The sequence below is a fragment of the Cygnus olor genome, chromosome 4, assembly GCF_009769625.2.
Source record: "Cygnus olor isolate bCygOlo1 chromosome 4, bCygOlo1.pri.v2, whole genome shotgun sequence".
In the NCBI taxonomy this organism is placed as follows: Eukaryota; Metazoa; Chordata; class Aves; order Anseriformes; family Anatidae; genus Cygnus; species Cygnus olor.
The window spans coordinates 64,613,000-64,640,487 of NC_049172.1; the positions used below are offsets into that span (position 1 = coordinate 64,613,000).

Genomic DNA, 27,488 nt, shown 5'->3' on the forward strand with positions numbered 1-27,488 from the left:
TAATGAAAGTGGCCAAGTTTTCAACCAGCTGAGCATCTACTCTTTGTAGAGTCAATAGCAAGGAAAGACAAAATTGGGGGTAAGATAGCTTACCAAGAAGAAAAAGGATGTCATCTCCCTGTTCAAGAGTTTGGGGAAGTTGCTGGGAAATAACCAGGGAAATGAAAAGGGGAGCATTCATGATGCAGCTTGGCAGGAGAAAAAGGAAATTTGGAAGCATTTCCAGAGAGTGGATAAAAGATTAATATCCTGGGGGGAACTTCTGCATTAAGCATGGAGGAGATGGCCAGACAGTCTCTGGGAGGTCTGAAGAAGAGATCGGGGAATGCAGAGCATGGATTGGGAAGTGGGCAAGGGAAACATGCTGGGGAGAGGGACAGTCCCTGAAACTCCAATTCAGGAGTGACCAGAAGATTGGAGAATGTGCAAGAGCTACTATGAAGTGGGGGGATGCATAACAGGTGAAATAGGGAATACCTATCAGTATATGAATTCTGGTAAGGTTAAATGAAGGTTGAGTGGTTTTAAATATGTCTTGGTCAAACAGCTTTATTTGCCAGCTGTGAAGAACCCTGCCTCTAGTTCTTCATAAAGATAGGAAAAATTAAATTGTATGTGTATACCTAGGAAAAGTGCTGATGTGGGGAAACACAGTCTTAGATTTGCTGTTACTCTCTCAAGTTGCTACAAAAGTTAAGAGATGGTCTTTGAAAAGGTCAGATCATTATGTCTACTCAATGTGTTTTATAGGTCTATTTTGAATTCAAGTCAATAAACAATTGAGACATTGATTATTAAGACTTACTCTTATTAAGACTTACTCTAAATAATCAATAACAAATACTAATATGTCACTTAGCAAGACATGCTGATGTGAAAACCTTTTGCCAGAAAGCTGCATTTCTCAGCTTTCATGCTAATTAAATATATTAATTATCTAGAGTTCTGCCTTTAAAATCTACAGGGACTTGTAGCTTGCCTCTTAATTTGAGACACTGCAGAATTTTCCCATGATGGTTCTCCTTCAACTCTCTTTTGCAAACCAACTCTCAGCCACAGAAATGCTCTACAGACAGACCATGATGCAGACACATGCACTTACATATGTATGGAGAGTTGAACACTAATTAAAGTACCATCTTATTTCCCTGAGTCCCAGAGTACCTCTGCTGCTGAAACTAAGAATTATGAGCACACAGGCAAAGATCTCCATTTGCAGTCAACACACTTTCTTCCAATCATTATTATTTAATGTTTGCTTTTGGAAGAAACAGTGTCAAAAGATATAGCATAGGAGATCTAAAGCTGAGAAATTGAATTATTATGCCCTAGCTGTCTAGATTTCTGAATACGTTTATCAAGCTAGTGTAACTCTTTGGTTAGTGAGAACAGCGGTGCTTGGTCATTGCCTACTCTTCCCTCCTAAGGAATTCTAGATTACCAGTTTCCTTCCATCAGGCAAGATTTTATCTCTCAGAGATGAAATGTGTCTCCAGCTGTTTGAAAGCAGCTCTGTGTGGCAGTGTCAGGTCCCTCAAATGACATAGATGGCTGGGCTTTTGATGGCCACCTGTCTAGGACGGAGCAAGGAACCCGCAGGCTCGGACATCCCTCTCTTAATCATACCCTGGGAGAAGGCCATGCAGAACCTCAGAGTCTTTCATCCCACAAATGATGAGGATGTTTTATTTGATGGCACCAGCTAAGAACATTCTTAGCCATACAACCTATTTTAGCTATGACTCAATTTATCATGTGTGAAGGATTGAGCTCTTTGTGGTGTGAGATGACGTCAAACGAGATGATGAGCGCCAGAAGCGTGACTCCTGCAAGAGGCTTAAGTACCTGCCTGTGCCTCTGTGATAACACATTACAATAATTTGACTCAAGAACATCCCCAGTTGTTTTCATAATCCTGTGCTGCATGCAAGATGTTTCTTATGTTTTTAAAAACTTATTCCTCAGTTCACCAAGATATAAATGCAAGAGTCTATATTTGAATTGGCTGTCCAAGCAAATGGATACCTAGTCAAAACAACCATCAGAATCTAAAAAGCTATTCAGCTCATCCAAACATAGACATTTAGTCATCTGGCTGATTCTTTACACTCCGGTGACTGGATTGTCTAGACATCCATTGAATAAAAATTGGAATGTAAACACCTAATTCACAATAGAACCTAATCCAAGTGTCTTAATTTAAGAGTTGCTTCCCATCTCAATTTTCGGTTGAATAAGTAGCAAGAATAATCCTTATAGTAATGTCACTACTAGGAGTTACTGTAACAACTGTTTCTTTGCAGAGTCTTATTTAAAAACACCTTCACTTGTACTGTATTCTTGCCTAGTGGTCTTAACTAGAATGATGCCACTACAGTCTGTGAACTTAAGTAATATTGCAGATCCTTCATTCCTTATCCAGATTCATCAAGAAGACTTGGAATAATTAGGTAATTGATTGCAAGCAACATTTTGCTGCATCTCTTAGAATAGAGAGGCTTCTTAAAAAGGTGGTGTACTGATTCAAATGGTTCTTGTCAAATCTCGACTATCCTAAACAGGAATCTGCAGGAATACACATATTTATTGCTGTGGGAGTTTCTTAGAAAGTTTTCCTTCTTAAAAAACATCCAGAGTTGTTCTTAGAAGCAATTTATTATATTTCTTCCGAGGATAGGTGAGGCTGGAGACAGAAAATTGTCATGAAACTTGTGTTTGATGTGTTAGACTGGTTGGAGGGAGGTGATGCAGCATAAAGTCAGATATTAACCCCTCTACTCCATAGAATTAATCCATCTATTGGTGCTTTTCACAAGAAGACCTGGCAGCTGCAACTGCCAGTTCAGGTAGTAACAGGTCAAGTTTTTTAATCATTTACCAAATATGATTTTCTTTTCACATACCTACCAGCCTGTATTACTGCAGCTCAATATTACATATATTAAATGCATAGAACCACTCAGAAGGGGAACCATGAAAAGGAAGCCAAAGCCTACTTGTGTGTGGAACATATTCAGCCTCCTCTGTATCATATCTCCCAATCGTATGTATCACAGGGTCAGAGATGGTCAATTTGAAGAATAAAGGCCCAACTACTTATATCCATGCTTTTCTTGTCACAGGCACAACCCAACAGCAAATGATGGTGGTGGTGAGGGTGATGGGGTATCTTACATTCAAGCTAGTATTTGGGGTTTTGGATCAGGGAGAACAAGACAGCATTGTTTACAGGTATATTGTTGTTTTCTGCTTGCTGGTCAGTAGCCCTTCTCCCTGATGCATTGTAGTGCTGAAACTCAGATTAGCAGAAAATGTGCTTGGTGGGATGCTTCACAACCACACTAAAGGGGGCGACTGCTGAGGCACTCAATGACAGCCTGAAACCATTGAATCTTCCTTGGCCTGCATGTGAAGTCCACCATGTTATATATAAAATAAATATAAATATATATATAAAATAAAGACATACTTTAATTACCAGCCACATTGTCTGTAATCTGTGTAGTCTGCATTGCACTTTCGTATGCATGAAGGAAACAGTTGTTAAACAATGTTTTATTATTTTTTTGTGTATAATGCTCTTCCAACAACTTCTGATGAACTTTTATATAGAGATGTCAACAGAGTTTTTAAGGCAAATTTTAGAGATATACATTGTGAGCAGTGGTTGACTCAGGTATAGTCTCTTAAGCATGTGTGTTTGGTATTTATTTTCATTTTGAGTTTGAATGGTAAGCTGAGCAAACTCTGAGAGATCTGATACATCCAAGTGTATCTATTCCATATTTCAATTAGTGGAAAATGATGGAAGAGCTATACATATTTCAGTCATTGCAAAAACACCAGTTTCCACTCTAGCTTTTTACAACAGACAAAGCCAAATGTGCTTATCAGTAACAATGTTCTCCTGATTTATCTTTAGGCAGAGGACAAACGTCATCAATTCCTTCTTTCATTTGCTCTCATACATGATTTTCTGCCTGTATAAATTAGGAGAGGGCCTGTGTCTTTTACTGGAAGCAGACCAACACTTGTGCAACGGCTGGCAGAGTACATGCCGAGCACATTTTTCCCCTTCTTCCCAGTCAAAAGCTCTCATATGGTATCTCTGAGGAAAGAAGTGTCCCCATTGGAATGTATATACTTTTCTGCTGGACCAGATAATTCTTTCCAAATGCCACTCTCTAGTAAGTGTCTAATAAGCTGTGCATTTCCCATGGTTATCAGAGATGTCACCTGTTCTTGCAAGCTGATTCACACATAAAGGTATGACACTTATATGCACAGAATGTCTCAGAAAATCTTGAAGCTACAACACAGAAAAGATTACAGTCCTTGACAGTGAGGTTATCAACAAGTTATTGCTACATGGTGATTCTTCACATCTCCTCCATGCACACTGGAGAAACATTTGACTGAAAAGATTTTTTGTTTTGAAATGTGGTGATGTTTTGGCATCACCACAGTGCTAACAGTTATTCAAGGTTCCTCCCAGAGATACCTAAAAGTCCAAGTGCTCTAGATGTGAGGCATGTCCAGTGTTAGCTCTAGAAAGTTGTTCTAACAAAGGAAGCAGCACATTTGCCATTGAGTCCTACATGCAAGATAAAAGCTAACTATTGAATTGCCTGCCAGTCATTTAGGCTGGGTAATGCTCACTTGGAAGAGAACATCTGCATCCACAAGAGGAATCCTGGGTACCATAGTCTGGGTTTTGTAATGTAAAAGCTCAGTTTATATGGCCACAGTGGTGCTTTTCTGAGACATTATTCAATGAAACATAGAGGAGTCAAAGTGCAGGTTCACATTTTCCTTTGGTCAAATCTTTCTAGCTTTTATAGCATATAAGAATCTTCATCATTTTTTCTTGCAGCTGAAGAATATAATTACCTTTATGATAAAATCTTATTGGATCTTCAGGAAGAACAATATAATGAAATATTCTGTATTTGCTATTTTTTATTTTAATCTAGTATCTATGCAAATTCAGATGCCAAACCTAGCCAAAAACAATTGCTATCTGCCAATATGTGCCCAGAAAAGTGGAAGTCTCAGTATTGAATTCCTGTTCTTAAAAAGGCCATTTTCTTCAACCTATGATAACAATATCTATTACAGCTATTTCTCTAAACCATACTTGACAAATACAGCGTTCCCAAGACCACTGGCCGAACAGACAAATGTAGATGTCATTACTGCCACCTATTGTTACAAGTAGAGAACTGAACATATTTTCATAATTACATTTGTTCAAAAGGAAATATAATTGGAAAATAACAACCTTGTTCCAGCTGAAATATTTGTAAATAAGCATGCTTTAGTTGCATCTTTACTAGCTTTATCTTCAGATCTATTAAAAATTGGCTATTACAAGTGCTAAGAAAATTCAAGATTCATGGATGCCTGGTAAAAAATATCACTAAACCAAAAGGAATGACAGGTGCCATAACACTCAACAGCAGAGTAACTTATTTCCATACATAATACAACTCCAAACGTGGAGCCAAGCCCCCATGCTCTCTTTAGAGGTGTGCGGGGAGAGGTAGGGTCCTTAGAGTCCTTCACTAGTGAGAGCTTTTTCACTTATCCTGTGATAATTACTACGGTAATTATATCTTGCATTTGAACCAGAAAACTGTCTTGTTGCCACACAGGCTGCCACACAGAAGGAAAAAGCCCCAAAGTGTGATAATGGACTGGGTGATAGGATTCTGATTAGTGTCATATGATTGCATGCTAATAAATAATTAGTTGGAAGTAGTTATGGATTTTTTTTTCTGCATTAAAGCCCCAGGAGTGGGAATTGCAGAGAAAACAAAAGATTTCAAACAACACAGAAGAATTTAAATAGGAAAACCCAATATAATATCAGTTTATTTTTGTAAAGGCAACTGAATTTTTAGGTACTTCAGGTTCACAAGTAATATGACACAGATTGTATAATAACAAAATTACATGTTTCTGTTTGGCGATAAATATTTTATTTGGGACTAAATGTATAGAATCTTGGAAAAGACATTTCAGTTTTATGGAATGGTTTTTAAACCCTGAAGTCTTTACTGATTTCTTTTTTACATAGAATTCTGTGTGATTCTATCAATTTTTAATTAAAATATCATACAAGAATTTAAACACAGTGATAAAAAGAGACCTTTTTCAACTTGTAAAGTTGAATGTTTGTTAGTCTGAGTCTTTCTTCAGGGAAAGAAAGAGTTAATCTTTTAAAAACATCTAATATATATCTATCCATATCCATATTCATATCTATATGTATATTATTTTTTTAATATATATGTTTTCCTGGATGGAAATAGGACTAAGTAAGTTCCACTGGATGGATTTCAGACCAATTAATATTTTAGGCTTTTTGATATTTCAAACTAGAACAGGGCACTGTAAATGATGCCCTTTGACATTGCAAGTCCTCTGCATAACAGGCTGCAGAAGGTGCATATGGAAATGGCAGAGTTGATTGAATGAACTGTTGTACCCTTAGCTTCTCAAAAGATAAATTCATGCATGCACATCCTGGTGCTAAATAACAGTTTATTTTGCTTTCAGGCAGAATTACTGAAACTCAACTGTAGCGAAGTTTACTCCTTTCTCAAGGGAGAAATAGCTAAAAAAGGTGGATTCTTCTTTATAAATAGCTTGGCTTAGCAAAAGCCATGTAACACGAAATAACCTGCCTCTGCAACTTGTCTCTGGCTGTCAGTGAATAAGCCTAAGTCTAAATAGGTAAAGTTCAGGACTTTGAGATTTCAGCATCTCAGTTGCTTGTTTCTGCATTTCATTTCCACACATATAACCAGTGGCTTTTATTAACAGAAATTGTTTCTTCCTTCCTGCTTTGTTCAGACACCATGATCTGGGAAAGTCCACTTCTGAAATTAAGTATTTTGGTGGTTTTGGTGTTAATGTGGCAGGTGCCTTGTGGAAGCATATCCAGATTCATACAAACAAACAGCTACAAGATATATATATGTATATTTCCAGATCTCTCATAATCTAATACCACATATACTCAGCTAATTTCCAATTATACTGAAGACTTTAAATTTCAAAATTACAGTGATTCACAGTGTCATGTCATGCCATGGTGTTCATTAGAGCAAGAACAGAAGACTCTGAAGGTCATTTTATAAAGACAGTACACAACAGCAATTACTAGTGAGAACTAAGTGAGGGGTACATGAACTAGCAATCAGAGGTCTGGAGCATTTTATTGCCATCCATCTGATAGGAAGTCACAGCAAATAACTCTCAGGTTCTTTCTGTGATTTTGTTTTAATACCATTTAATGTTTCTTGAGACTAGGAAGGATGTTGGTCAGAAGCAAAAAGCTAAAAAGATAAATGAGTGATAAGGTGTCGATGACAGAAAGAAAGGACACAGCAGACTTCATTAAGACTACTTCTTGAACAAGCACTCTGTGTAGAAACTCTGCATAGTTTGGCTCCTGGGGATACATCATTTCTATGCTACCCTTATAGAAGCAGAGTCGTTGACTAAATTCCTCTCTTGTCTATACAGTGGCCCATAAATATTCAGTTTTCCTTCATCCAAAGCTTCAACAAATTTGCCTTATATAATCATTATATATGCACTCACTGTCTTTACTAACTACATACCTTATACATGTGTATTATTTATGAATCTAAATATCAAATCAGAAGGAAGTGAGGTTCTTATCTGTGAAAAAACAGAAATTGTTCACTTTTCTTTCTATAATCAGGAGAAGCCCCTTTATAATGTATTGATATGGTTCACTTCACATCTCTGATATAATGATAAGTCTCATGTGGACTTGAATATTCCATAGCTGAAACTTATATTTCCCAACTCACTGCAATTTTTATGGCTGTTAAGAACTGTTCTACAGCTAATACTAATCTTAATGAAAATTGTCCGGGATTACTCATGTCATATTAGTTTATCATGATGTGGCAGGTATATGTTTGTGATTTAATGTGAAACATTAGTGTGACTAACTGAACCTTAAAAAATAAAATAAAATGAAAAAATAACAGGCTCTGTTCAGGTATAGTCTGTAGCATATAAAAGGGTTATAAGCAAATAAATGAGAATAATTTAATATTTGAGAGAATCAGGTACTTGGTAAACTGAGGTTATTGTAATTATCCCTGCACGACTTGAGGTTGCTATTCAGAAGTTGTTGTTTCTTTACTATGTTTCTTAATGATAGCAGCTGCCCTCTAGAATTTAACACATAGCTAATGGTGCAGACTACAAGTCTTTGTCTAGCATTCCCTATATCCAAGAGTACAACTAATGCTCACTTTCAGGCATTATTATTGGGACTGTCTTGACACAGTGCAGACCAGTAGGATTGGAAAAGGGGATAGTGAATGTCATTGTAGGTTAAAAAACAGTTAATGTGATTTTCTGTGATCTTAACACAATGTTCTTATTCTTAGTGGAAAAAAAAAAAAAAAAAAAAGTAATTTCAAATACCTATTTCTGCATAAAGAGAAAAATATTAATATAAGAAATGAGCTGCATAATTAAGAAATAGAAAGACTTACCTAAACATTTAGGTTCAGTTTTTCAAGGTTCAACCTATACGGCATACAGTTAGATTGTTAGCACTAAAAAGAAAAGAGCACAAGAACAATTGTTAAGGATGAAGCAACATCTCCTGAATCCATTGTAATCCTTCCACTGATTTCAAGGGCCTTTGTCTGGATCTTGCTTCTTTTGTATCCTTATAAGAAGGCAAAATCCTTTTAATTTAATTTCCCTGTTGTATATTTTGACATGATCTCTGAGAAAAAAATCTTAGCATTCTGCAAGGGCATAGGCTGCCTTAACTGTAAGTCAGTGAACTCTGGTGATATACATATAAATTTGGGCCCACCTCATACAGGCTAAAATGAGCATCTCTTGTGACCCATGGTGTTTTGTTGTCAGTAGGCTGCAAGCATCCTCAGTGCTCCTGGAGGAGGTTTGTAAGTGGGTAAGGTAGTTTACAGGAACCTACTCAGCTGCTGCTGCCAACCTGGATAATAGAGAAAACCCTCTTTGTTCCCTGCAGAACTCACCTATAGATATAGGAGCACAGAGAAATTTAAGGTTGGAAGGGACCTCAAGGGGTTTCTAGACCAACTTCCTGCTCAAAGCTTGATGAGGTATGAGATCAGACCAGGCTTCCCAGGGCTTTATGTAGCCATGTCAGTCAGGGACAGCACAACCCTTGTGGGCAGCCTGTTTCACTGTTCAGCTACCCTCAGAGTAATATTTTTTCTTTATATCCAGTCTGAACCTCTTTTGTTTTATATTATACCTCTTCTTTGTATGTTAGTTTCTGTCTTTTGAATAAGAGTGAATATGTTTTCTGTCTATCCAAATGAAAGCAGCTAAGAGTGGCTTTTTAAAAAAATCTAAGACTTCATTTTGTGAGTTTGTACACAACTGAGCTTTCTTTGTAAGTTATCTTAGGTTAGTGAAGAGTTGAAACCTCAACATTCCACATTCAGAGAAAACCAATCACCATTAAAAAGTGAAAATACTTCTAATGAGTCATGCTGGTAAAACTGCTATCAACCAAAATGCTCATAGATGCTACTGTGGGAATTTAGACGGCCAAGAGAATGGAAATATGATAATACATTAAATCTTGTTCTGAGACAGCAAGGCAAAGAATGAAATCCACCAGATATAAAGTCGAAAGAATGTACTTTGCATTTTACTGATACAAATAAAGGGTTAAAGTTTACTACACATATAAATTCAGACCTATCCAGAACTGTTATAGCTGAAATAACTCCTCTGATAATATTAAAAAGTAGCTTGGACTGGCAAAGAGCAGCTGTCCATTTGTTGGGAACAAAAGAATACATGAAATCTTTTGATGAAATAAAGAGAAAACATAGGCAGAAGAAGGAAATCATAATTTTTTAATGGCAGGAATTTAGTCTGTGTTGACTGTATGTTTGCTGCAAATACAAAAGCAGAATAAAACAGATGGGCAATGTTAATTTTTCAATTCTCACAGGTTTAAGAACAAGCATAGACCTTGCATTTAGAATTATTATTGATGTGTTTCAAAAAGGTGAGGCGAAGCCAGCATCTGTACTTGCTGTAGAAGTGCTTTCCTAAATCAATTAGATTAATCTTAGCTGGAGGAGCTCTAGCTGGTATTCCTGTTACTCACATCAATGGCTAAATCTTTTTTTAAGCTTCCTAAGCATTTTTATGCAATTATGTCTTGTAGTAATCAACATGAGTTTAATTCTCAGTTGTATAAATAAAATCCTGTTTGTTTAGTTCACTTCATTTTTATGAAATATGAACCTTGCTTTCATGTTCCAAAAGCAAATACAAAAGCTCTATTGACCATTTAGATACTATTTATTATTTGATATACCTGTCACATAACATCTTACAGATCTCTTCTGTTAACTAAACAGCTCAGTCTATTGGTTGTTTCATCTCAGCATTTTTTTTGTTTGATTTTTTTTGTTTTGCCTTCCCCACACCTTTTCTTTTTTTTGGCTGTTTTCTTTCAAATGACATGAAATCAGGTAACCTGAAAGACCTACCATTGTTCTAAATTACAACAAAATATATTTTTTTTAATATTTCCTTCAGGAAACTGTTGATTTCACCAACCACAAGCTTTTCATTTCTAGATCAGTGTTTGAAGTCTAGGCAAGATTAATAGAAAACAGAAGTGACATCCTGGTTGCAAGTTTGTAGCAGTACATGTAAAACGTTTTGGAGATTGCTCTGGATTTCAAACTTTAGAGCACATACCATCACCACATGCTTTGCAGTCTTCACAGAATCATCACAGAATGTCTTGGTTTGGAAGGGACCTTAAAGATCATCTAATTCCAACCCCCCTGCCATGGGCAGGGATGTCACCCGCCAGACCAGGTTGCCCAGGGACTCATCCAACCTGGCCTTGAACATCTCCAGGGATGGGGCATCCACAGCTTCTCTGGGCAACCTGTTCCAGTGCCTCGCCATCCTCTGAGTGAAGAATTTCCACATAACATCTAATCTAAATCTACACTCTTTTAGTTTAAGACCATTCCCCCTTTTCCTATCACTGGCTGCCCAAGCAAAAAGTTGCACTCTTTTTTATAAGCCCTCTTCAAGTACTGAAAGGCTGCAATGAGGTCTCCCCGGAGCCTTCCTATCTGCAGGCTGAACATCCCCAGCTCTCTCAGCCTTTCCCCATAGGACAGGTGCTCCAGCCCTCTGATCATCTTTGTGGCCCTCCTCTGGACCTGCTCTAACAGCTCCAAATTCTTCTTGTGCTGAGGGCCCCAGACCTGGCTGTAGCACTCCAAGTGGGGCCTCACAAGGGCAGAGCAGAGGGGGAAAATCCCCTCCCTTCACCTGCAGGCCACTCTGCTGTTGTAGCCCAGGATGCAGTTGGCCTTCTGGGCTGCTGGCTCATGTTGAGCTTTTCATCCACCAGAACCCCCAAATCCCTCTCAGTGAGTACTTCTCCCAGTCTCATGTCTGTGATTGCCCTGACACAAGTGCAGCACCTTGCACTCGGACTTGTTGAACTTCATTAGGTTCACGTGGGCCTAATTTTCTGGTTTGCCCAGGTCCCTTTGGGTGACATCCCTTCCTTTTGTTGTATCAGCTACATAACACAGCTTGGTGTCATCTGCCAACTTGCTGAGGGTGCACTCGATCCCATTGTCTATGTCACTGATAAGGCTCTTAAACTGTACCGCTCCCAAGATAGAACCCTGAGGAACACCACTCACCACCAGGCTCCACCTGGACACAGAGCCATTGATCTCTGGTGTGGCCATTCAGCCAATTCCTTATCCACCAAATAGTCCACCCTTCAAATGCATCTCCAGTTTAGAGAAAGGATGTCACGTGGGACTGTGTCAAAGACATTATAGAAGTCCAGGTAGATGAAATCAGTCATTCTTCCCTTGTCAACTGATGCAGTCTCTCTAACACAGAAGGCTGCCAGATTGACCAGGCATGATTTGTCCTTGGTGAAGCTGTGGTAGCTGTCGTGGATCACCTCCTTGTCTTGCATGTGCCTTGATACTGCTTCCAGTAGGATCTGTTCCATGATCTTGCCAGGCTGACCGGTTGCCAGTCCCCATGGGTCCTCCTTTCTAACCTTTTTAAAAGTGGGAGTGATGTTTCCCTTTTTCCAGTCACCAGGGACTTCACCTGACTGCCAGGACTTTTCAAATATGATGGAGAGAGGCATGACAACTCCATCAGCCAATTCATTCAGGACACAAAGATGCATGTCATCAGGCCCCTTGGACTTGGATTTGTTCATTTTCATCAGGTGGTCTCGAACTTGCTCTTTGCTTACAGTGGGAGGGACTTTGCTTCCCCAGTCCTCATCTACAGGTTCAGGGAAATGAGAGACACGGGAAGCCTGATTGGCAGTGAAGACAGAGGCAAAGAAGTTGTTGAGTACCTTCAGCCTTCTCCATGTCTGTTGTTACCATTCTCCCTTCTCGCTTATCAGAGGGGTATACTCTCCTTGACCTTTATTTGCTGACAAATGTACCTACAGAATTTCTTCTTGTTATTCTTTGCATCCCTTGCCATGTTCAATTCCATCTGTGCCTTGGCTTTCCTGATCGCATCCCTACACATCCCTGGATGGTAAATGATACATGTAAACATAAATATTATTTTACACCTATAATGAGCTGCAGATTATTTGAATTTTAAACTGCTTTCATTCTGGAGATAGGCTATTTATTCCTATTATTTTCTTCATGAGTATTCAAGCCCCAGGACAAATTTTAACATGTGGGAGTTCTGACTAGCTTCCAACTGCACTGGACTATACCAAAGACTCACTGAATACACATATATAGTCCCTTTCCAAGTCCCTTTTATATCTTTCATGAACTTCCTTGCAGCTAAACAGAGGAGGGAAAAGAACAATGGACAATTAGATACATTATGTTTCATAGACTCACAAACTAATTCATGTTGGAAGGAACGCCCAGAGGCCTCTAGTCCACGATTCTGCTCACTACAGGGTCAGTTGTATCTGACCTGGTTGTTTGGCTTTTATCTAGTCAGGTCTTGAAAACCTCAGAGGATGTAGACTGTGCAACCTTTTCATTTCTGAGTTTAGAAAATCACTTCTACCCCACCTAGTAATACCAGAAAGGAACATAGATAGAAGCAGTGATTTGAACTGAAAATACTTGAATCTTAGTCCTTTATAATCATTGTGAGCCTTTCAAGTGAGCTCAGGGGACTCTGATTGGTATATGAAGTGAACATGAGTTGAGCAACACTCATGGATTTCCTGCATGTAGAGGGAATGTCTTAAAGCAGTGAATGTCCCCTCAGTCTAGACATTATAGAAGATACAAATAGATTATTAATCATTCTTTATTACTTAGAAAGTATATAGAGCACCTTAATGTGCTTTCAGGCAGCTTTATTTGACATTTCTAGCTGGGCAACTGAAGAAAGCTATAAAAAGTTTCACAGGCAGTAGCAACAAGTGGAATGATTTTTTTTTTCAAATATTTTTCTCATCTGTCTTCAACTGTGAGGTTTCGGGTCAGCTGTTATATTAGTTATACTTGGTCCTGTCACTGAGTGAAGACTTTGAAGGCCTCTTTAATTCCTTTTCTATGAGTGTCTGATTTTTCCGTGTGTAAAAAAAAAAGAGCTGGAGTAGCAACAGTACAGACTGGGAAAGTTGTGGTTATGAAATCAGTGTCAACGACAGCTGCCAGTGAAAGGTTTGAAGGCAGCCCAGGGCTCTTCTGAATCTTTAACGTAAGTTAATTTTCTATTTGCAAAAGTCATTAGGTTTCTCTTGTGAGCTAGATCATGATACTTGGATTATGAAACATGTCTTTCAATTCATCCTCTCAGCTGGGGATATGCATAGCAGGAAAACTCTGAAGTTAAAGCACTGGATTTCACATACTGCTTGTGCATGTTTGAACATGCTTGCTAACATGGGAAATGTTCTGAAAATTTGATGTGCAGTCAAAACAGAATTTCACTTATTTAACATTTTTGAATTTAAACTGCTTAACTAAAGATTTTTTTATCTTTTAAATCCACCTTTGTACATAAACAGTGTTTTCACTATTTAAATGAATTTAACCAAAGTATTTATTTAAAGGAAATATCTGTCTTCTGGATAAAACTGCAAGCTGTCCATTCTGAATATATCCAGCAACTATAATTGCAATGCTCCTAGACCTGCCAAGTCTTCACACTGAGTCTGTTGAATCCTCCCCACTGGCCACTGAAAGGTCTCAAAAGTGTTAAGTCGTGGCTGTGGGCTTGTTCCTGTACAGTGTGTGGAGATTTCAACAAACTGCTTCTGGAGCTCTGATCTTCTAGAGCTGTGCAGAAAACTGGTGATAAGCACATCACAGACTGCTATTGGAAGGCACACAGGCACACTCTTCACTGTTAATCTGTGCTTTGCTTTCTCACTTGTCATGCGAATCTATGCATCTCCAGGCACGTGATCCGAAAACAGCAGTATCTTACATTCGGGGGGGAAAAAATACTTAGGAAACTTGTTCTCCTTCTGGCTTAAGTTAGCCCATGACATTTGCTTGCTGTAAAAGCAGTTTAAAATAGGTTGAGATCTGAGACATGGTTATGAGTCTATCAAAGTTGCCTCAGAGACGGATGAGTCTATCAAGTTGCCGCTGCAAGGTGATACACCCTGCTGTACATGCCCCCAGCTGCAGTCCTGCCTCAGAGCAAAATGAGCAAAACCAGTAGTGGAAAAGATCCTTTAGGTAGGAAAGGCTCTATGGTCTGTGTGCATTTGTACCAAGTATAAGCTACTGCCTGAGTTAGTCACAGGAAGACAAGCACTGATCTAATTTTACTGCTCAACTTTCTGAATGTTGCAGATACAACTGCACGTAGAATATATTTGGTGTTATATGCAGTTGTCAAGTGGATTTGTCAATGTCTTTTCTGGTGGCAATAAAAATATATAGTCTATGTTATGGTGCAAAACCACAGCACATATTCATATTGTTCAAACTCTTCTTAAAAAAACATTGAAAAATCATGGGCTTGTAATGACCAATCCCTGGGAACAGCATTCCTATAGACATGACAGTAGCTCTTAAAGCTGAATTTCTCCTTTTCCTCAGTTTTATTCTCAATGAAGTACTAGTGATTTTACCATTCCAATTCTATTTTTTTTTTGTTTGTTTCTTTAAGTTGGGGAAAACAGTTTGAAGTGATGTTGTACATATCACTGATATTATTAAGCCACAGAAAGATCCTAATGTACCTGGCTGTGACTCCATTATTTTTACCCATGTGAGAAGTGCAGAGTCCATTTTATTCCATTTACGGGAACACTGGACAAAACTTATTAGTGAAGTCTAAGTATATATAAGTACATATTTCAGTCAGGAGAGGTTTTACTGAGAAATGTTTAAATTGGAATAATCAAGTCATCCCTTGGCTAAAATAAGATACACAGTTAGAAAGAAGTCTTTGGAATTCATTTGCAGGCTCATTTGTTGGATTATTCTGACAGTTTGCAGTGCCTTCTCTTTTGAGATCAGTGGAGAAATTAGCTAAAGGGGCTAAATATTTTGCTCAAGGTGGACCAATGCATCGCCCCTTCTGGCAGTGCCACAGCAAGAACACTGCTCCAAAATTGCATTAGGTGCAAGCTGCAGTGAGAAGGCAGTGCCATGTACCAGCTCCACAACACACTCACCAAGCCACAGGATGAGCCAAATGAGGGAGCATGTCAGGCTGGCAAAAGGAAGAGATGGGTTTCCCCAGAATTTCTCCATGCCAAGAGGAATTCTGGCCCAAGAAAGAGGGTGTGAATTCCCAGCAGTGGTGGGGAAAAGCTGTCTCCATCCTTTTTGAGAGCAGCCTGAATGTAGGTCAACTTAAAATGATCCTGAAGGAGATGATCTCAAAGGCAATGCATTTTCCTTGTGCCAAGAATTGCGGAGTTAAGCTGATGTTTTGCACATCATGATCTCCACCCTTCCTTAGACCCACTCCTTCCCCCAGATGCTACCTGCCATTATAGACAACTAAGGGGGGATTCAAGGGCTAAAAGGGGATCTGCTAGACCTACCCGGGCAGTATAAGATAGCTAGCTGGACTCTACAATATGTGAGTGATCATGTCCATGAGCATGGCAGATTAGTGGGGTATGACAGAAAGGTTAGATCACTGATGTTTCCAATTAAGTGATTTCTTGGGTCTGTCAAACGCAGAGTCCCTGAGGCAATCAGGCACCTCCAAGATGCAAATCTTCCATTTCATTGTTCTGACTGCTATAAAGAATAATGTAATAATCTCGAAAACCAAATCCATGTCAATGCTAACCATATGAAAACAAAACCACATGAAATGGAAAGCTAGAAAGCCTCTTTAGTATGCATGTTTTTTCAGGCCAATAAAAAGATGTAGATAAAAATCATTTGCCTTTTTGCATGACATGGTTTTCATTGGTTTTATAATAATTTAAATGACTTGGCCCACATAACCAGATGGGAAAACCTTTAAAATTGCAGGTCTTCTTTTGGTATGAAATATGACGTATTCATGTCCTTATTTTACAGGGATATCAAACCTGACAACATACTACTGGATGAGCACGGTAAGTGAATTTTGACTGTTTTCTCTCAGATATCTCTAATTCGTGAGCTCTCTGTAACATGGTGGCTCATGCTTTGTGAGTCAGCCTGAGATGATGGATTCCAATCTAAATCTGGATGTTCTCTGCATGTCCCTCTGTCCATCTTGGGCCTTTTGTAATATCCCTTCCTATTGAAAACAAAAAAAAATGCTGATCTGACACTTGAAAGACCTGAACATGAAGGAATTTAATATGACTGGAGATCACAAGGGACATCTGTCAAAACAAAGTTAATATTTTAATAACACAATTAAAGTAAGTCACTGCAATCACTGTTCAGGGACCTTCCAGTAGAACAGTACCAAGCGTTTATTTTCTCTTCTTCTGAACTCCTGAAGGGCTAGAAAATTTCAAATAACAAATTATTTCTCATGTAGGTATCTGAAATTATTTTTCTGAATTTAAATATGGAATTTGGAAATGTGCATCTAAAGTCTCTGTAAAATTTTGAAGGTTCCATATATTGTTTTGGCACAAATGATGCCAAAAAATGACTAGGCAACATAATCAGCTTTGAAGTTTAAACACTAATTCCATGATCTCAAGCTAAAAATGTGGGGTATGAATATGTGGTATGAAATACTATTTTTTTTTCAATGTAAACCTTATACATATAGGCAATATACGAAGCATTTTTCTAAAATGTCATGCATCTTTTTGCAACTATTCATAACAAGGACATGAGAAAATAAAAATAAAGAAAACATTAACCTTGTATCAGTTAGAAAAGAAATATAAGGGGAAGACAATATGGAAAAAAGATGTGTGTTTGCTGCTGTGGGAAAGCTTTGTTTTGCTTTGTACACCTCAGAAATTGATTAAGAACAGTTAATCTCTGAGAAAATACAGACTTGAAATGATGCCAAAGTTACCATTATTTTTCAAAATCTATTGCAGAGCTGCTGGGTATACAAGTTAAAATTGATTAAAGAGGTAACATTGCAAACAGCTGGAGTTTGTCCCTGGGAATATTGAAGCCAATAAAGCTAAATCACATTTGAGTTTTAAACCATCTAGGACTTTGGGTATTCAGTGTTTCAGACTCGTAAGCGTTAATGTTCCCTAGACACAAATATCTGCAAATAAGCATGAAATAGAAATCTCTTGTCTTTAAGTCCTGGGTGAATTAAAGATGTCAAAGGCAACATGAAATGACTGAGAGTGTTAAATCTCTGATTGACAGACTTTGAAGTACTGTTACCCTTATCTCTCCTTGCCCCTCATCAAGGTCAATTACAGCATAAAATCAGCCTCTTGGAAGAGTTTTCCTATGGGAGCTCAAGTGTTGTAGAGAAGAAGCAACACCAGAGTCAGTAATATGCTGCAAAATCATTTTTTTGGTGACTATAAAATGATCAGCAAAGTTATCTATAGAGAGTTTGGAAATTTGGGGATGGATAGCCCCTTTTTTTGCAAAGCAGCATACTGCTGCTCCCTCATAGCACACCTGCAGACAGGTGATGAAATAACCGTGCTTCTCCTGGCTTGCAGATAGGCCTTGGTTGGCACAATTAATCAGCTCACAGATCCTTGGCTCACAAACAAGTTATGTGACTGGGACATGTAGTTCTCCTAACCTAGGTAAGAGTTCATGCACTCACTATATGATGTGACACCAATAGGACAGGCATCCGTACCATGCTAGTCATCTTAGGCTTCTTTTACAGATAACAGAATGATGTAGGCACACTTAAATCTGATTTAAATCTGATTAAACCTGATCTATTTTGGATGTTCGCACTAAACACTAGCATCTATTTCTTTTCAGTGAATAATACTTAGGAAGTTTTGTGTGGATAACCAGCTCATAGATTCGCATTTAGCCAGATGAATCCTATCCCTGAAGTCCAAAAAAGCTTCAATTAAACTGCGACATGTCACAATAACATATTTTTTTAAGGAACCATCAGCTTTCACTTAACAGAAAAATGTGCTCAATATATGCACCGTAAATATGGTAGGCTGTATAAGAAGCATAACACATTCACCTAATACAAGTCTAACCAGGTGCACAGGAACTTTATTTTAGCCTGTGGCCTCCAGGATGGTATAATAGTTTCCTATATGCTTCACTGTACTCTTCATTCTTTCTTACAGTTTATAAAACAACCGTGTTTACCCAAAAGTGTTATGGAATTGGATATGCTCAAAATTTAGGACTGAGAGTTTGTCTCAATAAATTACATTTATTTGACCTCACTGAAGAAACCTGTTTTGGCTGAAGTCCTTTCACATTGCCTTACATCTTCAAGCCATTACAGAATCACAGAATCACATTACGCTGACTGAATTTCATAGCTTACACTAAGATCATAGATATTTCTGTTTGTTAAAACCAGTTGCTCTACAGTTTATCTGTATGGCTTAGGAAACCTACCTCAGGAATACGAAAGTAGTAAAACCAGGAGATTTTTCTCAATCCATTAAAATGGTTAATCTAAACTTCAAAGCAAAAAGCATGAAATATATGCATCTTGTTCAAAATCATTCTATCAGACCAAGCCTGAATTTTCCCATATACTTTTCAGCAAAGCCACATCTCAACATTGCTGAGCAGATGTTCTGTTGCATCGATGGATATAAATGTTTGATGATCACAAGACATGTAATGCTATATGAGAACTGGGAAAACAGATGCTTAAAATAATGTTTCAGCCCCTACCAGAAGATGACCTCCTGCAGAGATTTACTCCCTCATAGAAGAGTCTTCCTTGAGTAGTGAGATTAGGAATGTTTTCAGTGTGCTGGAGCAGGAGCAGTGTGGTGTTTCATTTCAGTTCTCTCTCTAAATCAGAATTAGACCTCACTAAGGAAACGAATGCTGCCTATAAAGCTCTTCTGTTTTATTTGCCTATCTCCTGTCTCAGAAAGCTCTCTTATAACTAACACTAATCTCTGAATTTAGTAGTAGTGCTCTGTCCTGCTAACATGCATCTGAAACAGTTATTCCACGATAACTGAAGGGACTAGCTTGTGGTTCAGGAGAGCTATTATTACTGTGTTGTACACAGAAAAGCATTACAGAATTCTCATAATAACAGTATTCTGCTTCCCCCACTACTCCTTTCACTTTAATGGTTTAGATCAATATGTCTGAAATGACAGTGTTTAGAACTGAGCACTGGCAAATCTCATCCATGTTGTATTTTTCTTGAATTGTCAAAGAAATTAAAGATGCCTTAAAATCTCTTAAGGATCTATTAGCTATTATGTAATCTGAAGAGACATGGAATGGCTAAAACACAGGCAAAGAAGATGTGGCAACCAGATTAGTACATTGTCTTTTTTTCCAGAGATGATTACTTGCTATTTCTATAGCTACTTGGTAGTATCATTGATAATAACATTTCTGGTCATCCTGCAGAAATCATAAAGCTCTGCTCTGGGCATCCAGGTTTCACATTGTGCAGGGTGACCACACCATTGTTATGCTCTACTTACAGAAAATTTGCAAGGGTTTTATGTCCTCTTGGGCAAGCATTTCAAGGCATTATTTCACACAACCCTGTAAGGTCCCTGCATGGCTTACCAAGGAAGAATTCCCTGTAGGATCAGACACAGGATCTCAGCCAGCATTCTGTCACAGACAGCGGCAAAAGGAGATACTCATCACAGGGAGTGCCCTTTGCCACTTTTAGTCAACAAATGATTCAGCACTCCCTATTATCCACATTTTTAATAGTTTTTTTGTCTTTGTATATTCCTGTTAGAATCTGGATGGGCTTTTGTTAATGCATTCTTCTACTTCCTATTTGAAGTTGCTGCTATTATTGCTCCAACCACATGGAGAAACAAGTTCTAGAAGTTCACCATCCTTCATGAAAGAAAAATTTTCTTTTATCTGTTTTGAAATGTTCCTTTCTAAAAACTGTCCCCTGCTTCTAAAATTGCAGAATTTGATTAATAATAGCTTACATTTACCTTTTTCTCCATCTTCATGATATTAAAAAAAATGCAACCTCTTTTTATAGATTGGATTTTTGCATCTCTAATAGTGATAATTTTACTCAGTAATCGTTTCTCATATGAGGGAGTAAGGCAGACTCAAGTTGGCATTTTTATGTGCCTTTTTATATATGATTATATTATTTTATGATCATCAAAGTTTTCCTTAAAACTCTATTTCCTTGGTTATATGAGACTCAGCTCTCATTTGAAAATTAACAGCAAGGTTGAAAAATACAGCCAACAAGCAATCTTGGCCTTAAAACCAGAAATAGGATGAAAAAAAAAAAAAAAAAAAAAAAAAAACAACAAATAAACAAAAATTAAAAACTTTGAGCCCTGACTGCTGACTTCTGAACAGCATAACTGACAACATTGACTCTGCATAAAGATGTCTGGGAGTCATAAAGTCTCCACTGAAGATGTACCTGGTGTGTCTGCAGTAGGGCTTATCCCCATAGTATCCACAGACAATATTCAGGGACTTTATGTCATTTAACGCTCTGATGTTGATTAATAGAGTGTTCTGAGCATAACTCTTAAACCTGAAGCTTTCTGCACTTTGAAAATGTATTCGAAAGTTTTGCATGCCTACACAAGCCATTAAGCAGCCTATCCCTTTGAAACACACAGCCTTTCTGAACCCACCTATAGCAGGAACATCAGGTTTCTAACAGTCTCCCTGATGATAAGTGGCAGGCTGCCAAGTCATGCCAAGTTCACCAGGATACAAGCTGATGCTCTTGTACATGGTATAGATGAACCCAAAAAGATGTTTTTTAAATAGTTCATAGGGTTTGACCCTCTAAAGGCATACTGGATCTGAATTTGCTCCAAAACATTTCTATGCTGATACTTGCCATCAGCTCTGATGCATATTGAGCTGGCAGTATTAACTCTAGTCTGATATTTTTTTCTCTCTGCCCTCACATTCACCCCTTCAATTTCTTACCCTGGGAAATTCAATAAGGTTTGAAATCATGTACTTTTTTCTCTGCTAAATGTTAGTCAGCCAGCCTCAGCCACCTTTAAGGACTTGTTTTAGCTGTAATTATGAGTTATTCTCATTTAATAAAAATTTAATAATAGTCAAAAATGAGTAGCTGTTTGCCTCAGATATTGGGATTTGGAGAAGTGAGGTATATATGCCATTCGGCACTTCTGAGATGCATGTATAAAGCTTCACAAAGTCACACACTGCTGAAGGTATTAACTTACAAATTCTCCCTCTAGATGAATGCAATTCTTAAAACAACTGCCATCGATATATATTCTGCTTAGAATGTATGTGTTGATATACATGAAATCTTATACAAGCCACTCTGCAGAGAACCAGAAGAATGTGGTCTTTCGTCTTCTTTTCTCTCCAACAGCCTCTTACTACCAAAAGGGGTCATGCAGTCAGGGAGATTAAGCAATGAGCTCTTCCCCTGTGATATCTGAATTTAGTCAGTATTGCTGAACCTGCTGTGTGCTCCTGGTCTTTATAGCCCTTAACAACTAAACCCAAGTGGTACTGACGTACTGCCCAGTTCAGTACCTGACACCTGAGGAGAGAGTGAGGGTACTGGGCTTAGGTTTGGTCATCGCTTATTGTTCAAGATAATATCCAGAAATGGAGATCAAGTACAAAGACGTGAAGCTCAGATGGGAAAATGTTCCCATGAACTGAAATCTTGGAAACAGTGTGAAGTAGCCAGTATTGTAGCATATTTACTGCAGCAATAGCTATCTTTCTCTTTCCTACACGCAACAGTCAAAGTAAAAATGTCTTAGAGGCTGATTAGAAAGACTCCTATAGAAAACCGGGGTCTTCTTGTCACCTGATATATTTACACCAGGAATAATAACAACAACAACAACAACAACAACAATAATAATAATAATAACAACAACAATAACAATAATATGTATTTATTATTATTTATTATTATTATAAAATGTAATATAATGCATTATAGTAATTTATTATTATTATTATTATTATTATTATTATTATTATTATTACTATTACTATTTTAAATACAAGTCCCTGGGCTCAAAGAAGTTGAAACTACTGAAAGTTGTGTGCAGACAGGCAGAACTCTGCTTCACCATCCCTCCAGCCCTCCTCCACTGCCAAAACTGCAGCAGGGTTGCACTGTAGGGGGGGAATGTTCCCCATCACCCCCTGCTCTGGCTCCATCCCAGGGTTTGTTCCCCATCAGCCCCTGCTCTAGCTTCATCCCAGACATAGCTTCTCTCCCTCCCCCAGCTCCCACCACGTGCTGTTTGCTGTCCCCATGGCAGCACAGCCACCTACCTGCCCTCAGGACATCTTGCTTGTACTCCACAGTAAATTAGCAGCCCTCTGAGCCACTGAGGCAAAAGCTGTCTGCAGGCAGCCCGTGGGCCATGGAAGAAAAAAGGTAGATTTTTTTTCCAGCGGCCACTCCCGCAGTGGTATAGATGTGGTTTTGCTGTGTGGTTCTATGAGCACAGGAGCAGAGCATTGCTGCTGTATCAGCAGCAGGATGCAGAGGAGCTCTGTAGGTCCTACCCCTTACCCTGCAGAAGGCATTTTTTACAAAAAACATCAACCGGCATAGATAACACCTCATGTGTGTGCTATTTTGGTTTTGTTAAATGAAAACAAATCTAATAAAAGGGATAGAAAACAGTGCACTGCAGGAGAAGCAATTTTCATTGCAAATCAACTGTTTGGATCAGTCTGAACGGATATTATGTGATAGGTGTTTTGCAACAGGCTATCATGCTGGCACTCTAATAGGGAGAATCACTTACAATGGTGTCATTTAAATGACAGAACTTCATATTTATCTGTCAAAGGAAAAAAAAAGAGAGAGAGAGAGAGAAAGAAAAGAAAGTATCAGACTGCTGGGATCCTTATAGCTTTTCATTGTATGATGCACATGGAATTACTTAAAACATTGCTACCATGGGGTGGCTGTGTGTGGTTCAATTATCTTTTTCAAGAAGCTTTCTGCCGTGGTGTTTTACTGCAGGAATAATCTGCAGACATGTTCCTCACCAGCCATGAACTGCAGCCACCAGGAAGGAGAAATGCCATTTTGAAACCTGAGGGCAGGCCAGGCCGTGCACGCTATTTTTTGTTATGGGAACCCAAATCCCTCGACCCTTTATGAGTGATTACTTACGTTTGCCCACAGTTTTTGCCTGCCTTCTGTGAATGTATTCTGGGAAGGGTGTCTTAGAAGCAAAGTGTCAACAAAATGTAAGAAGTCTTTGAGAAAACTGCAAAAAGCATGCAAACCACTTCATCAGTAATTTCTGCTGTGTCTTCCATTTGAAGAAATTGGTTTAAGTTTGGCAGTGAGATGTGCCTTCTTATTTTTTAGTTTCAAAACCAGCTCAGACCTGGCCAAATGAGGGGACCGTGAATTTCAGTTCACACGTGGGTGACTGCAGGCTTCTTAGAGGCTGGCAGGTACATTTCCTGCAGACTTCAAGCAGGATCTACGTTAGACTGTCAGAGCAGCGTAATCGTCTGTTAAGATTGCTGTTCCTCAGTCAGGCACTGGGGAAATGTTCAGTGTCAGGACCAAAAGCAAGTCATTTGTTACACTCTTTTCAACTTTGGCAGCAAGTATGATAACAACCTCCTTCACTTAATAACCGCATCATGCCCAAAGCCTGCTCCATGCTATGGACTGAATGAGGTTGAGATCCTGATCAGAAAAACAAACAAACAAAAAAACCAAAAACACAGAGGAATCTGTCATTCACGACTCTAGCTAAAGACGAGATGTCTTAATCCTGATCTGAGTTGATCTGAGCACATGGTTAAGCTGAGGAAGGGAGCACCTTTCTCTGTACTCCGCCTTCCACAATGGTATTGCCAAGTGAATGTCTGCATCTCTCCACAGAATGAAATTAGCCCTTAGAAGATGCAAAATCTACCAGCAGACTTATCAGGCTAAAAGTCTGCAGATACATTTTCAGGCTGGATTTGCATTTATTTACCTGCTTAGGGCAAGTCAGGATTAGCAACTATTGCCTCACTGTGGTGGAGTAATTTAACCTACACTTGTCATAAACTACCCTAGGGAAAAAATAATGATGGCAGGTTGGGGCTATCCAACCTGATTAGCTGAGTTTAAATCAGCTGTCTTGCTGGTCAGGCAGCAAGTCCACGGGCTGCCTTGTGTCACATATCTTTCATCTAGTAATCTGCTGTCAAATGAGGGATCATTTGGGACCTGCTGTTGTTGCATACATGCTGTTCTCCTACCATGAATCTAATTTTGTAGTTATTGTACTATAAAAATACCCTTTTTCTTCTCAGCTCCCTTTTTGCCCTGAGGAGACTGTGAAAAGCCAGGCTGATTGTAACCCAAAGTGGATGTGATGGCAGACAGGTGTCACGAGTACATGAGATTGTGAGGGACAGCTCTAGTTAGAGATAAGGTGAGGGAGATTTCACACATCATTACAGCAAATTCAGTGCTGCTCCTGCACATCACTGCTCTGAAAAAACAGTTACTGTCCTTGTTGTTCACAGCAGGAGGAGGTTCAGGGGTGACCAACACATAAGGTTCAGCATGCAAGCAAATAATGGGAACAACACAAGAAAAGAAGCATGACATCATTTTGTTGTCATTATAGTTTTTCTAGCTATGAACAATGTTTAATAGTAATTTGTTTAATTGACAATTTATTTTATTTCTATTATCTCTTAAACACTGAATAAAGCAAGGAATGTTTGTATGATGTGCTATTTTGACTTCTGTTTTTATTACGTGTAATTGCAGGACATGTTCATATCACTGACTTCAACATTGCAACCATAGTGAAAGGCTCAGAAAAGGCTTCTTCTATGGCTGGCACAAAACCTTATATGGGTAAGTTTTCAAGACAATTAAAAAGATAAAAGAAATTTCATACATTGATGTGGACTAATGGTATTTTAAAAGGATTTCAACTTGTAAAACCACATAATAAATGATAAATGTGATTTATTTATTTATTTATTTTTATAGCATCTGTGTATTGACAATGGAAAATATCAGAGAGGAAGGAATTGGACAGGACTTGGTCTCTACAGTGCTTTTAGTCTGGTTCTGCTTGGTTTTGTGAAGCAAACTGAAGAGAGACTCAGCTGTTATTTTGTGCAAACCCCCACAGCTGGAGACAAGAATACATGATCATGTTTGCACTGCTCTGGCTATGATCTAGCAGAGAACATGTCATGTCAGTTAAAAAGAATCTAGGCACATCTTTAATTGCATTGCTTTGTTGAATTCCTCAAAAAAATTTCTGCTTAATTACAGTCCTAGGTAACTACCCACTTAAGTGTTTGACCTGTGGTGTTAAGGGGCATTTTATACATTTTAATAACATATTTTAAATGCATAGATTGAAGGCTGGGAGAGTAAAATGCAGTTCATCTGTCTTTGTGTGTCTAAAAGCTAAGCATCTGGGATAAGTTAATGATTCAAACTTCCCCTGGAGCTGAAGGACAGAAGGCATCTCCTAAAGATCATTTGTCCCACCAAATTGTCCACTAGCTTCCATGACTAAGAATAGGAGTGATTTATCCTACCTGTGACTTCCTACACATCTGCTGTTTTAATTTTCTTTATACAGAATTGCTGTAACGTGAGGAGATGGTTAGCTAGAAACTAAACATATTTTGGTTCTAGAAAATAGATACGTGTGTCTACAAAAGACTTTCTCTAACAGGCATGCTCAGAGCACGTGTAAAAACCACGCAATGGCAAAATATCAGAAAATTACCATATTCTGAAAATGTCATTCAGGGAAATGAAGGTCACTGTGCTACTTCACTTCTGCATAATAACAGAGAGTAAAAGTGTTTGCCCAAGAAATCGGAATTAATCCATTATGCATTTTCACAGCAAAAAATGCACTGTGTAAACCTGCAAGTAGATGAAGCAGGCAGGCATCTTCAGGACACCTCTGTACCAGCTGTGAATGTGTCAGAGCAGTCCCAGGCACTGGAGCAGACTTGTATTTTTCAGAAATAGCTCTCCTGTTTGGGGGATTAATAGGATACAACAGCATACATTTGACCAGAACGGGCCACTTGCCCCTGTGCCCAGACTGCTGACTTGACGCTGGGCAGCTTACTTCTACAAATGTACTCAAAACATGCCAAGAAATATTTTATGTAGTCCTGACTCAAGCATTTAAGTGATGCAGAGGAACAAGACTTCAGACAAATTTTCTGTTTTGCACTGATTAGCTCTAGCTGAGTGTCTGGTGTCCTTTACTTGGAAGAGATGGCAAACACGGCATGGGCATCAGATATAGAATGTGAGGAGACCAGATCTGGGTCCTGTGCTTCCTCTTGTGGCCAGTACCTGAGTGTTCGATGCTGCACCACAGGTTCCCTACTGGATGTGGTGAAATGAGAGGGGGAGAGATGCTGCAACCTTACTTACATCAACGGCTTTAATTTTAAAGAATTCCCTTGAGTGGTTTTGCCAGTATGCGATGGTTTTATTCATGGTAAAGAAACAAAAAATAAAAATTCAGAAAACAAGCAATTTTTCTCTGTAAGTAATTTGACCTTACCCCCAACACGTACGGACAAATAGCCATACAATTTACACGTTCAACTGATTACACTCACGGAAATGCCTTTACACACACGATGAGAGGAATATTAAAAAATTCCAAAATTTTAAGGATTGTAGTTTTGCATTTCTATGAAAAGTTTGTCTCAGGGTTCACGCATTCTGCTTAAATAGCTACCTACAATCTTCTAGTAGACATAGTCATTAGATGTGCAAATTCTTATTACATAGATTATTCAAAAATACTCTTGAAGAACAGACATTTTGCAGGAGCTCAGATTCAGAATAGACATTTTCCACATTTAAATGTGATGATGACAGCAGGCATAACAATA

At 38.5% G+C, this 27,488-nt stretch overlaps 1 protein-coding gene across 9 annotated transcripts in view; it reads left to right on the plus strand.

Annotated features, from left to right (window-relative positions):
• Positions 1-27,488, plus strand: part of STK32B (serine/threonine kinase 32B) — a 192,795-nt gene that overhangs the window by 99,826 nt on the left and 65,481 nt on the right. For all 9 annotated transcript variants that reach the window (XM_040556327.1, XM_040556333.1, XM_040556332.1 and 6 more), the window contains exons 5-6: positions 16,572-16,609; positions 25,366-25,455. In XM_040556327.1, coding sequence (XP_040412261.1) covers positions 16,572-16,609; positions 25,366-25,455 — 128 coding nt within the window. The remainder of the gene's footprint in view (positions 1-16,571; positions 16,610-25,365; positions 25,456-27,488) is intronic.